The sequence below is a fragment of the Apus apus genome, chromosome 2 (assembly GCF_020740795.1).
Source record: "Apus apus isolate bApuApu2 chromosome 2, bApuApu2.pri.cur, whole genome shotgun sequence".
NCBI classification, from domain to species: Eukaryota; Metazoa; Chordata; class Aves; order Apodiformes; family Apodidae; genus Apus; species Apus apus.
In genome coordinates, this window is record NC_067283.1 from 12,413,740 (window position 1) to 12,427,544 (window position 13,805).

At 33.8% G+C, this 13,805-nt stretch overlaps 1 protein-coding gene across 4 annotated transcripts in view; it reads left to right on the plus strand.

The window, feature by feature from the left end:
- PFKP (phosphofructokinase, platelet) overlaps window positions 1-13,805 on the plus strand; it is a 43,266-nt gene that overhangs the window by 5,756 nt on the left and 23,705 nt on the right. For 3 of the 4 annotated variants that reach the window (XM_051612939.1, XM_051612936.1, XM_051612937.1), the window contains exons 2-4: window positions 3,400-3,473; window positions 8,894-8,971; window positions 11,382-11,571. In XM_051612939.1, the coding sequence (XP_051468899.1) occupies window positions 3,400-3,473; window positions 8,894-8,971; window positions 11,382-11,571 (342 nt within the window). Of the gene's footprint in view, window positions 1-3,399; window positions 3,474-8,893; window positions 8,972-11,381; window positions 11,572-12,565; window positions 12,616-13,805 lie in introns of those variants that run through there. The other variant, XM_051612938.1, reaches the window with a different exon arrangement.

Consider the following 13,805-nt stretch of genomic DNA (forward strand, 5'->3'; position numbering starts at 1 on the left):
ATTATTGCTTTCAAAGACAATTGAGTAGACAATATGACGGACAGTAAATTATCAACTCTTTAATTAATTTCAGGCATTATGTAAAGCCATGTGAGTAGTTGCAGATTACCTAACCTTTGCTGAGTCCAAAAGAGCAAAATATATCTTTTCCTCCATCAAAGGCTTTAATGCAAAAGCAAGTAGAAATTCAGTAAGATTTTAATGTAACTCTTACATTATAAAAAATACTGGTTTTACTCGTGCCTTTCTTCTCAAGCTGGTATTCTAATCCTGTATGTTATGGGACTATATTTATTATTCAGGGCTAAATCCATGGTTAACCCGGTAAATCTCTTTTTCAGTAATAAGCATGTAATTTCATTTCATAGTTATTATGGTAATTCACAAATTCTATTTTAAGACTCCACAAATAACCAAATACAGCCACATTTTTTTAGACAAGTTCTACAGAGACTTCATTAAATTCTCTTAACATACTTGAATCACAGCAAGCAGGGTATTCAGATTTAGGTAGCCAACAGGTGAAAGTATAAAGCTTCAAGGTTTTAACTGTATTTTGTAGATATCAAATTATCCCTTAGTCCTCAGCCCTTCTGAAATACAAGCCACTTCTTTAGGAGCTCACCAATACACACCCAAGTCCTTTTTCAGTATAAAGAGATTAAATATATATTGTCAAATAAAACTAAAATGTACATAATGATTCATAATCTGTTAAAGTGGTGGTACTGAGAAAAGGATTTCTGTCTGTAATTGTTTGTTGGGTTTTTTTTGTTTTTTTTTTTTTTGTTTTTTTCCTGGGCTTTTCCCCTTTCCTGCAGCAGATAAATTCTTGAATTTGCCAACTTTTCATGTAAGACATGGAAACTGGAAAGTATTGACTGGGAAAGTGTGTGGCTGTGTTATTAAGATATTCACATGTAACTAATAATTTATCATTTGGAGAAATAAATGCTTATATTTTACTCTGTTTTCAAAGTAGTATGAACATTAAGCCAAATTAACATTTGTAGGCTAATTTATAAATAACAAATGTATGGCAGATCTGGACAACTTGTAATGAGAACAGTTAATGCCCTTTTTTAAGATTCATTGATTCACAGGTTTGTGGTAAAGATGAAAAGCTTGGATGCATGACCAATAAAGCAGAAATGTAAGCAAGAAACTGAAAAAAGACAAGTGCATATCTTTGGTGAACATGTGAATGTATTTTATGTCTGTGTGTTTTGTTTTTTTTTTTCTCTCTGACAAAGCTGTTCTGTTTTAGCCTATTTGGTTCACGTACTTTTTAAAATTCTAATTTGATACTTGGAATACAAAGACTACTGTTGAAAGAGACACAAAAGTCTATAGCTGAACATATATTAGATAGCTGAAACAGTCCTGCTGAGGTGATAAGGAGAGGTGACAAAATTGAACCTCGAAACCGGAAGGTTCTTAAAAGAGCAGTTCGAGTAGTTCTCATCCAATGAGTATTAACTTTGCCTTCAGAAACCTTTTAACCACTCTTTTAGAATTCTGTAGCCAAAGAGTTAATATAAAAACTTGTTCTTATCTTTAAAAAAACTGTCCAGAAGCAAACCCAAACAACCAACAACAGCCCCCCAAAAAAGCCTCAGCCTCAAGCTACCAAAAACCCTCCCTACCAACCACCAACAAAAAAACTGAATCTCCCACACAACATGCTGAGAATGAATAGAGTCAAGCTGTGGACTTTGATGAAAGGAGTAGCTCGTGCTTAGGTCTTCCCTGTTTGAGGAAAATGACAGTGCTGTAAAGAACTGTTCCTTTTATAGTCATTGATCTTTGTCTCTACTTTGTAGGGGACATTGCATGTGAGTGGGTGGGGTGTTCTTGTTATTTTCCCTGAGGTGATAACTGCTTCGTGCAGTAGATCTGTTGAGATCTGAGACTTGGCATGGCAACTTTCTTTTCAATGCAGCCTGTGTGTGAGATTCTCTGCTTTTCTTTGGCATCATCCCGTTCATCCTCCAAAGCTGTGCTTTTAGCTGACTTGGCATTTGAGGACTTTTTCCAGCTCTGCAACAAGGCTGACTCTGGCTGAGGGAATTCTTGTTATTTCCTAATACAGAATTAATGTGGAAAACACTGTTACTCGTTATTTTAATCTTACGGCTAAGTAACATCTACGCAAACAACAAAGTAACTTTTGATTTTGACAGACAAGTTTTGTTTCACATTGGGCACTTGCAGGGAGTTTCTGGTATGTTCCTAGGTAGTGAATCTTTGTGAAAACCTCAGTCTCATTTTTTATTCAGACGGGTGAGCTTTTATAGCTCAGTATTTTTTCCAGTAATGGTGAATAATGTAGGAACAGATCTTTATGGATTACTGTATTTTGGGTTTATATATTTGACTTACTATTTACATCTCCAAATAGCAGAACACCTAATGTGTATATGAAACAGTAGGCCTAAATTACTACTTTGCTATTTTGATATCAATGCAACAGATTTGCAGGATCAGTGCCTAGTATTCTGGATTGTGAGGTTTCTTGCATTCCTTTTCAGATGCTGTGCCAAGGCTGTTTGTTTCAGTCTAGTCTATAACTTCTTCTGTCCTTGTGCTTTTTGCATAATCTCTTGTGTCTACGTGGTATGGAAGCAATCAGTTTATTACTTTTGGGAGCTTACTGAATAATGACTAAGGGAGCAAAGTAGCACAGTATCGGAAGGGATGGGTTATAAAAGAAATTCCTTTGACCCACATAGGGGACCAGGGGAACTTCCATGGTTGCTTGGGAGGTTAAGTCTTTGGCCACTGGACTTAAATGGAAGATTTTACCATAGTATAATTTGTCAGATGTCTTTGAGCTGAGAGTTCCAATATGAGCTTGCAGTTCCAGGAAGCAAAGTCATAATTAGGCACATTTCTGTCAAATGATACCATGCAGCATTTCTTATGTTAATTTACTGCTACCTTTATTTTTTTTAAGTAGATACCTGCCCTTGTCCAGGGCTTTGGCTGTGCTCCCCACAAAATACAGTGCATATACCTGTGTTACTTTGGAAAGCTCAGGAAATAGAACTGTTATACATTCTCCTTTTAAGAAGCTGATTTTTAACTGGCTGCTTGTTTTGCATTTCAGATAGAAAATAATAATTATTGTGAAATGAATTTACTTTCTGTTTCTGGTTCAGTACCTGTTACTCTTACAATGCTGTCTTACAATCAGCAACAATTTAATCTCTGATTAATGTACATGCTGGCATCCACATAATTATTATAGCAAAGCAAATAGTTCTGCACTCTGCATATTCATGGACTGATGGCACTGTCATTAAGCAAATTTCGGTTTTAATAGATGCTAATAATTGTGATAGTAGTACATGAAGAATATTGGATAACCTATAACAATGTGATTTTGTTCTTTCGTAGGTATGAACGCTGCTGTGCGCGCAGTAGTACGCATGGGAATCTATGTAAAAGCCAAAGTGTATTTTATTTATGAGGTTAGTTTTTGTTTTATTCATTCTGTATTTGTCTTCTGACAATCCTTGAGTTTTTGTGGAAACCTTATGGAGAGTGAATTGTATAAATGAAAAATTGTTATAAATGTAATTTCCTTTAATTAAATCAACATTTTATGTAATCTTTTTTTATTTTTGTGGAAAGTACTTTTTACAAGGTATATGATAAAACTATTTAATTTAAAAGTATTTTTTTTAATATATGGAATTTGTGTGCCACCAGAAGCTTGAAAATACTGAGAAAACCAGAGATGGTTGTCACTTAGCAGTGAGCTATGTGTTTTGTGAACTTGTTAGATGTTTGGCCTCAAATATTGTACTTTTGAAATACCTTCCTAAACCTAGTAAAACTACTAATTCTTAGCCCTTTGACTTTCAGTCCGATTTTCCTAGGCTATCATAAGGATGTGCCATCACTCATTTCACAGGTTACACAACTTGTTTTTGATCAGGAGTTCTGTCAAGCTGGTGTCTTCTTTCCTGGCTAATAGGTAGCAAATTGTAACTGAAAAAAACTCTGCCAAAAAACTTGCGCCATCAGTAGTGTGTTCAGACTCCAGAATTTTATGGTTGAAGCTTATAACTACATGTGCATAAAGATTGTTAACTCCTGTAACAAGTGTTTGCTAAAAAACGATGAGACAAATTTAATGTGAATGCCAAAATAATTCTATACTTGCATGTCTTACTGGAAGACTAAGTTATATTTACACTTCGGCCAGAAGGATGCTTTTTATAAAATTTGTGGATTAAACAATATAGTAAATACATTTAGCAAGAAGTCATTCTGTTCACACTGGAATTCCTGTACAACTCCTTCAAAGGCTGAAGTGATTACAAATAAGAATAAACATTTGATAAGGGGCAAAACTTCATAGGCAATGTAATTTTAATGTTTAATATTAAAGTACAGAATACGAGAATTCATAGATTTGCTAGGGAAGTACTTTGGTTTTAGTTTTGTGTGAAAAAGAAACTTGTTTTCTTTCTGCTTATTCCTATAGTTAATTTACTAAGGAGATGTGAATTATATTGAAATGCAAATAAGGAGATCGCTGTGCTTCAAAATTCTTTTGTACTACAGTGCTACAGCAAGTAGCTCTGAATACTTAGTGTGTGCTAATTACATGGCCAATATCTAGAATTCCTTCAGTGCTCAGCTGTTTTGCAGGCTTGCTGAAATGGGTCAGGTACTTTTGTGGAAATAAGGAGGTTTTTTCTTTGTCTTTCTTTATAAAGGCAAAAACTTGTATTTTATCTATTTATTTTTAAATTATGTTTAACTTAAAACTTAACATCTTTGTAGTTTGTCTTACAGTATGTTTACTTCTGAGATGTTTTACATACTGTGTTTTATCACAGGATGTATTGAATTATAAAGTTCCAGAGAAATTTGGGTATTTCTGTTTTTCTGAACTTAGCAAAATTGCACTATTTAAGTTATCATGCTTCTCTGTTATTTGCTAGAGTTTGCCAATGTGAAGTCACAGATATTTCTGGATAAAAATCGATTGTAAGAATCAAGTCAGTGTTGGAGATTTGAGTTTCCATTATATAATGTCAGACTGTCTTCATTGAAACAGTGTAGTCTTGGAGAAAAATTTAACTGTAAAGTGTAGGTAATAGCTCTGAAAAATTTTGTTGTTAGATTAGTCCATTCAGTTCTGTGTTTAAAGAGGTAGTGAATGTAAAGCTCACTTCCTTTCTGACTCAGTGTTAATTAAAACTTGAAGCCAGTTTTCTTTCACTATGAGTAGAAGTACTTCAGAGAAATACTGTTATAAGCTTTGAAATGAAACAGCTGTTTAACTTCAGTACTTTGAAATAGGAAACAGATGCAGGTGACAAGTGTAGTGGAAAGTAAAAATCTTAGGGTAGGACTTGTCTCGAATGATCCCTTTTATAAGCCTTTCCATGATCTATACAGAGAAGATTTTTACATATGTATGTATACTTGAAGGTATTCTATGTAATACTTTTATAAGGTCATTATGAAATACAGTTTATCAAATGCAGATTTCAGTATGTCAAGCAATGAAAATTACCCTACATTTTGAGTAGACATTTTAACTAGACACACATATGTCAGGGTAAAGTGATATTTGTATTGAAGGCACTCTGAAAAAATGAAGAAAAAGGGTGGAATGGCAACATTCAAGAGGTGAAAAATGTGTTTTTTTAATTTGAGCTGAAAATGGAGTTAAAGGTCTCAGCCTTCTAAATACCATTTTGCTGTAGTTGTCATATGCTCTTTTTCTCTTGTAACTTTCTCTGTCATAAGGACTATTTTTGCACTGTAAAACCATCTGTCTTCTACAGTTGTGGCCAAAATTAGCTCAATATTCTAAGGAAAACAATAATTCTATTTTCCTTTTTTTCTTCCCAGTTCCACTTTGCTTCATTTGGGGATGAGAGAGGGATTACCAAGATAAATCAAATTGAAAATGAACTAGATATAAGTCATTTTCTAGTCTTTTTAAGTTGGGTTTACCAACTTTCCTGAGAAAGTAACAGCTAGGTATTGAAATTAATGGGCTGCTTGGACATAATTTGACTCCCAAATGGAAAAAAAAACCACAACAAAAACCAAACCAAAACTCATGAAAATAAAACTGTAAAATAATTTGGATAAAATTACAGAAATTATATATCAATATAATAAAGTGTAGTCTATGTATTAAAATAGCTATAAAATAAATAAATAAAACCATATCTTAATGGAAAGTAGCAAATTTGAAAATTCTGCTATCATGGAAAGAGTGCTTAATCTATACAGTTGCCCCAGTTTCATATTTTATTCACATAAGCATCTTGTGTTATTTAATTTTTATATAAGCAGTCTTTACTCACCCTCACTGACTAACATCTCATTATTTCTCAAATCTACCCCAATCTGAATTTAAATTTGAATACCTGTGGACTTATTTCACCATGCTTGGAAGAAAGTACATGTAAAAGAACCAGGCTGCTCTAGGAGGCTAGTTTATATTTTCCTTAATCAGAAGTGAATTAAGTTGGGTTTGGGTTGTTTGGTTTTTTTTTTAATTGTGAATGAGAAGAAAAAGTGATGCTTCTCATTTATGAGAGTTCATTTTAGAAACTGAGGTCTTAAATATAATAAAATGCAAATAACCTACCCTTTTTCCAGGATTGAAGCACATAGTTCCCAGTGGATGCGTGCTCTTACTACTAAGCTATGGAACTTTTAGATTCTTCATCTTGATTAAGAGTCTTTTTCTCGAGAGGCCAGCATTGGAAATGCAATGGTATGGCAGTAATGGATTTCTGTGAGGAAAACTTCATGTCATTTATGTGGTGGTTTGTGCACTCACTGATGCTAGTACACAGTTACAGTGTATATGTATGTACCTGTGAACATATGACCCACAGAGATTTCCTCTTGTTAGTCTTTGACTATTCTGATTTTGAGCAGAGGAAGGAATAAGCATAAAATGGGGTTGATCTACAAGTACAGTGCTTGCTGTATTTTGGACAGTTTACTTTTTTCCATTCTTGCGCCATAGTTTTAGTATCTTAGTATTCAATTTTTAGAATCTAAGTAAGATTTTTTATTTCTTTAATATAAATTAACAGGTTCTCACACTCTTTATTAAGGTCTGTATTCAGATCTTCTAGTAGTTTTCAGTAACCACACAATTACAAATGTTAATATTATTTTATAAAATATTATAAGTTTAATACTATCCTTAAAACATATTGCCCAGTTACCAAGTTAGCACCAATGTTCAAATAACTAAAATGAGAAATTGAATTTGAGATCATTATTACTAATTCATTTATAAGTGGTCATCTTTTTCCCTATAGGTTTTCTAGAAAGATGTTTTTAATTCTATGACTTTTGGATCTCCTTATGGTATGGCAGAACAGTGTGGAAATTCTAGCCACATTGTTCGGAGCTTGTTTGCATGCACTGCTTAACAAGCAGAACTCAGTTAGAAAAGCTAATGTAATAGCTAAAATGGATCAGACTTGTTCCAAAAACACCCTGTCTTTACCTTGTAGTGGGAGGAATTGTTAAAACAGCCCCTGTGCTTGCTTGGCTATGCAGAGAAAGTAGAACCAAAGGGGACTCTTGGCCAGAATGCACGAGGTGTTTTTTTTACCTTAAAAATGCTTGGTACAGGAGTTAGTTGCAGCTCATCCTTAGACTAGCTGTAACATGTTTCAAATCTTGCAGTTAATTTCAAATAGTTCATGTATATTTTGTATGTATTTTTGTCAGCTTGTAGTACAGCTTACTATAGTCAGTGTTGCAAACTGAGTTAGGGTAAAGCATCACACTATTCCAAGATTTGCTGCCTGTGAATCTTTGTGTTATTGTAGTTGCTAATAGGAACAGCTTTCAACCCATTACTGAGTGATATAAGGAACATCAGATTCTTTGTTTTAAAAATGAAAACCAAGCAAATTCACCATAAGTGAGTTTAATTTATTAGCCTTCATCAAGCTTAATCGGACCCACTGCAATGTTTCTGTCTGAAGATCTTTGTAACTTTATCTGAAAGATTATTTTTTTTTAAGCTGATATGTAGTTTAAGCATTTCTTTTCTAACTTTAAAAATATATTTAAAATCAGTGTTCACAGTATCACCTAATGGAAAAGAATCTGTAATTGTCTGTATCTTTCTGCTAGTATTTATTCAAAGAGTTAATAAAACCAGGCATAGTAAAACCCTTCAGCTGCTCACTGAAAAGTTTTCCTTCTAGGTAGGTGTAGTACTTCCTATCTTACAGCATACATTGGTTTCTGAAGACCATATGAGTTAAGGTTTTAAGGATTTCTTAAATGCATCACTAAAAGTTGTATTTTTCTAATAAATTTCTTTTTTTTATTGTGTAAAAGCTCCAAAAATAATAAATATTATGTGACATGATTTCTTCTTCCAGTATGAACAATTTTTGATTATTGCTCTTTGTTTTGCTTGTACCTATAAAAATTGTATAAAGATTTTTTTTTTCCTCTAAGATTATGACTTTAGGCTGAGGTTGTGTTTTTAGGAAGCACATTTTATAATGCTTTTCAAAGTTCTTCTGTCTTTGTAGTTTGATTGTTGTTTTTTTTTTAATAACTGAATATTTATTCCTAAGAAAGGAAAAATACATTGCCATTCTAGTTTATAACCTGTGTAATCTGTACTAAGTGTTACATTATCTTGAAGTTGTCTTTGGAACTGATCTTTTAGGAAGAGGGTTTGTTTTACTTTTTTTCACTTTAATGAGATACCTGCTTGAATATTCCTTCATTTAACTTTTTTTTTTTAATATATTCAGCATTTTTAATTACTTATAGTAGCATTAAAATATAAAGGGTGAATACTACTGCAGTGGAAATATTATATGATTTTTCAAATCAGACTTCTGAAATACTTTTTCTGTTTCAGGGTTACCAGGGAATGGTTGATGGAGGTGATAATATTGTAGAAGTTTCATGGGAAAGTGTTTCAAGTATCCTGCAAGTGGTAAGTGTTAGGGAGTGGGAGTGGGACCCAAAACTGATCTCTTTTTAGACAGGGAACCAAAATTCTAGATCCAGGCAAACAACTGTAATTATGGATTCTAATTCTGTGATGGCTGAGTGACCAGCACGTGCCACTTTTAGTAGAACCTGGTTTCTACTTTATGAATGTTTGACACTTCCTGAAGATCTCTGTGTATTTAGTACACAGAAATAAACTTGAAACCTTTGTCCTAGATTTTCAATGCTACATGTATTAGCCTCTTAAAGCTGTATTGACAAGTCTGTATTTAATAAGGAAGACATAATAGGGGCAAAAAGTGAAACAACTGTTTCATAAGGCACATGTTTTCTTACGAAACCCTGGTGGCTTCCTGTATAAGTGGATTATAGTAACGTGTGTAATTACAGTACAGTTCTCCAGTGCTCAGATAATACCAGTGACTTTGTCCATTTATATTACAATATTCTGCCAGGTGGCCATTTGGATCTCCTTCCTCAGCATGGTAATGTTACCTCTTCCAGAGCAGATGCTATGTTTAGTGAAAGGCCTTACTGATTGCCAAGCTTTCTGAAAACTACCTCCAGGTGAAGAGTGGGTTTCTTTGTAGTTTTCTGTGAGGCTAATACAATAAACATGAAGCAGTTAGCAGAGAAAAAATAGATGCGTGGTTTGGGGTTTTTTTGTTCGTTGTTTTTGTGGGTTTTTTGTTTGTTTGTTTGTTTTTTTTAACCAAAAAATACCCTGGAATATTGTGAGATATTTTGTCCACATTTTTTTCTTTTTTTGTCTGGTCTATTTTTTAGAATCTAATCATAGAATCATATCTGAAGTTGGAAGGGACCCATAAGGATCACAGAGTCCAACTTCTCACAGGACTACCTAAAACCAAACTATATAACTATAGTTTAGTTTTAGTTTAGTTAGTATATAACTATAAGACCATCATCCAGATCTATCTTATGTTTAAGAGAAAATTGAGATGTTATGACCAATTCACACACAAGAGAATAGGCAGGAGGAGGATATAGGCATCCTATACATATATATATATATATATATATATATATATATGTATATATCATACATGCTAGAAGATAAATGTCTTTCTGAGCCTGATTGGTAGGAATTCAGCAGATCAACAGTGAAGCTGAGGATGCAGCTTAAAGAATGCATGCAGTTGTTTTGGTGATAAGATTTGTCATCCAAACCTGTATTTCTGTTTAAACAGAATATGTTGTAGTGCGTTGTTTCAAATACAGCCTCTTTTCCGTGTACAGCTTTATTTTTTTAAGTATGAAAATACCTAGATTCAATGTGGTTTTAGTCCTGATTGTTATTTTTAGAATATCTCCATGTGTATGCCTCTATTTTTTTGTCTGTGGAAAAAGTGGAACTGCTTCTATTCCACCTTTTTTTCTTCCAATAGCAGCTGTTGTGTATTGCACTGTCAATAGTAAAGCAGTGCCTACAACTGTCTTGAGAGCTGAAACACCTCCTTATAGGGCAGCTTATATCAGTATAGCTCCTACAGATTTGAAGCTCAAATTTAGATTGGCATGACTGATTTATTTTAAGTTTAAAATGAAGGAAATGTTTGTGCAGAAGTGAGGTAATAATCTCCAGACTTGTTTTCAGGGAAAAAAAAAAAATGCAGTCTTAATAACTTTACTTGTTACTGTGACAATAAATAAGGCAAAATTTAGGCTTTCCTTGAGTGACTAAACAACATAAACGAAGAAGTGGTGTAAATAACTTGTTTTCAGCAAAATGCCCAGCACTTTTCAGTGACAAGCTGCTTCAGTCTTTTAAAAATAATGACTTCCATTTTGGAGGAAGCTCTTTAAATCGTATTAATAAATATAGTAGATAAATTAATAAAACAATTTGACATTAGTCTGATCTATAAGGCACTAAATGTAGATGCAGTTCTTTTCATAATTCTGTGGAATGACAATAAATGGTAATTTTGAGTTCTAGGGATACATCTTTTCTGTTACTGTTTATGTATTTCATTATATTAGAAAAAAACGTCGTGCTTTGAAGCAAATTCATCTTAAGTTCCTAACTACTTAGTATTGTATCACTATTGTATCTATTGTCATCACATAGAAATAACAATTAGATAATTAATATCAATGCTACTAAAATGAATCTCAAATAATTTAACACTTTCCTTCAAGAGTAGCTCTTTATCAGTAATTTTTGAGTGTTTTTGTTTTTTTCCTTTTCCGTGGTGTATCTATATGCTCTTGAGAACAGAATTTCCAGCTGGTTTGATTACTTTTTTATTCACTGCAAAATAAAAGATGGAGTTTATGCTACAAAATGACCATCATTAATCCATCTCTAAAAAAAAAGACTGTAAAATGCTGAATTAAAAGTTTAAACTGTTGTACTTCCTTTTTACTAGGGTGGTACAGTTATTGGTAGTGCACGCTGCAAATCCTTTCGTACCCGGGAGGGCCGTCTGCAGGCAGCCTGCAACTTGGTTCAGAGAGGAATCACTAATCTTTGTGTGATTGGTGGAGATGGTAGCTTAACTGGTGCCAATCTCTTCCGTGAAGAATGGAGTGGACTTCTAGAAGAACTGGCACAGAAAGGTAAGTTTGCGTTTAGACATTCTAGACTTCTAGTCCGGTCTCCTGAGAAGTTATGTACCCTGACTATACATACACATGCTATATCCAGAGGGTATTTCTTAAGTTCAAAAATCAAATGTGCATACATTCTAGGAAATTACACAGTTCTTCATAAAGTAACAGTTTTTTAGTTCAGTACATCATCTCTTACATGCCGTGAATGTTCAAAAAGGCAAAATAAGTTACTGGGTACCTTTTTGTGTTGCTTTTTTCCCCCATTATGAATCTTGTTCGTGGCCTCAACTTTGAACCTTCTGCTTGAAAGCCCTTTGCCCTCAAACCCGAACTGAGATGGTAATTCCTTTTCCTACAACAGGCAACATACTTGGTTATTAAATTGTGATTCTTTCCTGCTTATACATCACTGTTTGCTTAAGATCAGAACATTAAGTGACTAGCTGAAAAAGCATCCAGCCCAGTAGTTGTCTTTGATTGCATCCAAGTTAAATAACAAAGCAAGCCTAAATAATGCTGTGTTGATGCTCTATGTTGTTCATAATACGTAAATACTTTAAGGTCCATCCATTTCTGTCTTCGGGACTTCTGAACCAGCTGCTGTTAGTCCTTAATGAATTTCTCTTCCATGAATGTATACATTGTCCTTGAACACATACAGATTTTAGCTGAAAACAGCAGGGAGTTCTACAGCTTCAACGAATTACGAAGATTATGAACAATCTTCTTTTGTTTATTTTGATCCTGCTGGCTTTTAGTTTCATTTGATGTCCTATAATTTTTGTGTTAGAACAGTGAATGGTCAATCCTGCTTCCTTTCTGCATGCCACTTGAGATTTTACAGCTGTCTTATTTTCCCTTCATAATCTCTTTTTCTAGATGGAAGGATCCTATTTTGCTTAGTTGTTCCTTATATGTAAGTTCTATACCTTTGATCATCTTTGTTGCCCTTCTCTGAACCTTTTCCAGTTCTACCATGTCCTTTTTGAGGTGGGAAGGACCACAACTGCACCCAGTATTCAAGATGAGGGCAAACCATGGATCTACACAGTAGTATAATGATCTTTGTTTTGTTCTCTATACTTTTTCTAATATTTTCTAATATTTTGATATTTTTTTTTCCTGCTATTGAGCATTGAAGCTGATTTGTTAATGAAACCAGCTTTATTATTATGCTGAAAATAGCATTATTTTGTCTTTGACGTTAGGGTAAACTTTTCATGTCGATTAGTTTACGTTTATCTACAATGAATTCCATCTGATACTTTTACTGCTCAGTGTGTCTTGCTAGTCTCTGTCATTTCTTCTCAGACACCCCACACCTTTAGAACCCAAATAATTTAATTTGATCTGTAAATTTTGGCACCCTACAGCTCATTCCCTTTTCTAGGTTATTGCCAAGTATGTTGAACAGTGCAGATCCCTGTAGAACTCCACTGGCTACCCTCCTCAAATACAAGAACTTGCATTTACTACTGCCCCCCCTGTATTTTTTTTACCCTCTATTTCACATTATTTTATCTATGCAAAAGCCTTCTCTTATGCTGTGGCTACTTAGTTTCCTCAAAATCCTTTGAGGACACAACTTGTCAATGGCTTTTTGTAGAATGTGTCAACCAGATATCCCCTTTTCATGTGATTATTAAGTCACATTTGGAACTCTAGAAAAGGTTTGTAATGCATGGTATACATTCATAGAAAACCTTTTGATTCTTCAGAGTGCTGTATTTATCTTTGTGGACATTAGTTATAATTTTCATTATGGTTTCTACTATTTTCTCTAATATAGACAATAAATGCACTGATACATAGTTCTTGAATCCCATTTCAAAATTTTGGCATTATATTTACTACCATCGCATCCACAGATCCTGAGGTAGTTTTAAGCTTTTCTATTCTATTTGCTTATTAATCATGAAATCAGAGCCTTTCAGTGTTGCAGAACTCTTCAAAAGTTTAATGCTGTTTTTTGACTGTTTACATATGCCCATAATCACACCCAGTTTGCATCCTTCTTTCTTCATTGCATGTCATACGCTGAAACTATAATTTGAATGCTATCGTTTAGGCCCAAACCACCAAATTTAAGGTTGGTTACAAAACAATAATCTGTTGACACTTGGAAATGGACTGAAAAGCTCTTGTTTCCTTCCTTACTGTAAGGAATTCTATTCAGGATTCTTTTGGTTGGTTGTTTGACTTGCTTTTGTTTGTAGTTTTGACTAACCTTGTTACCTACA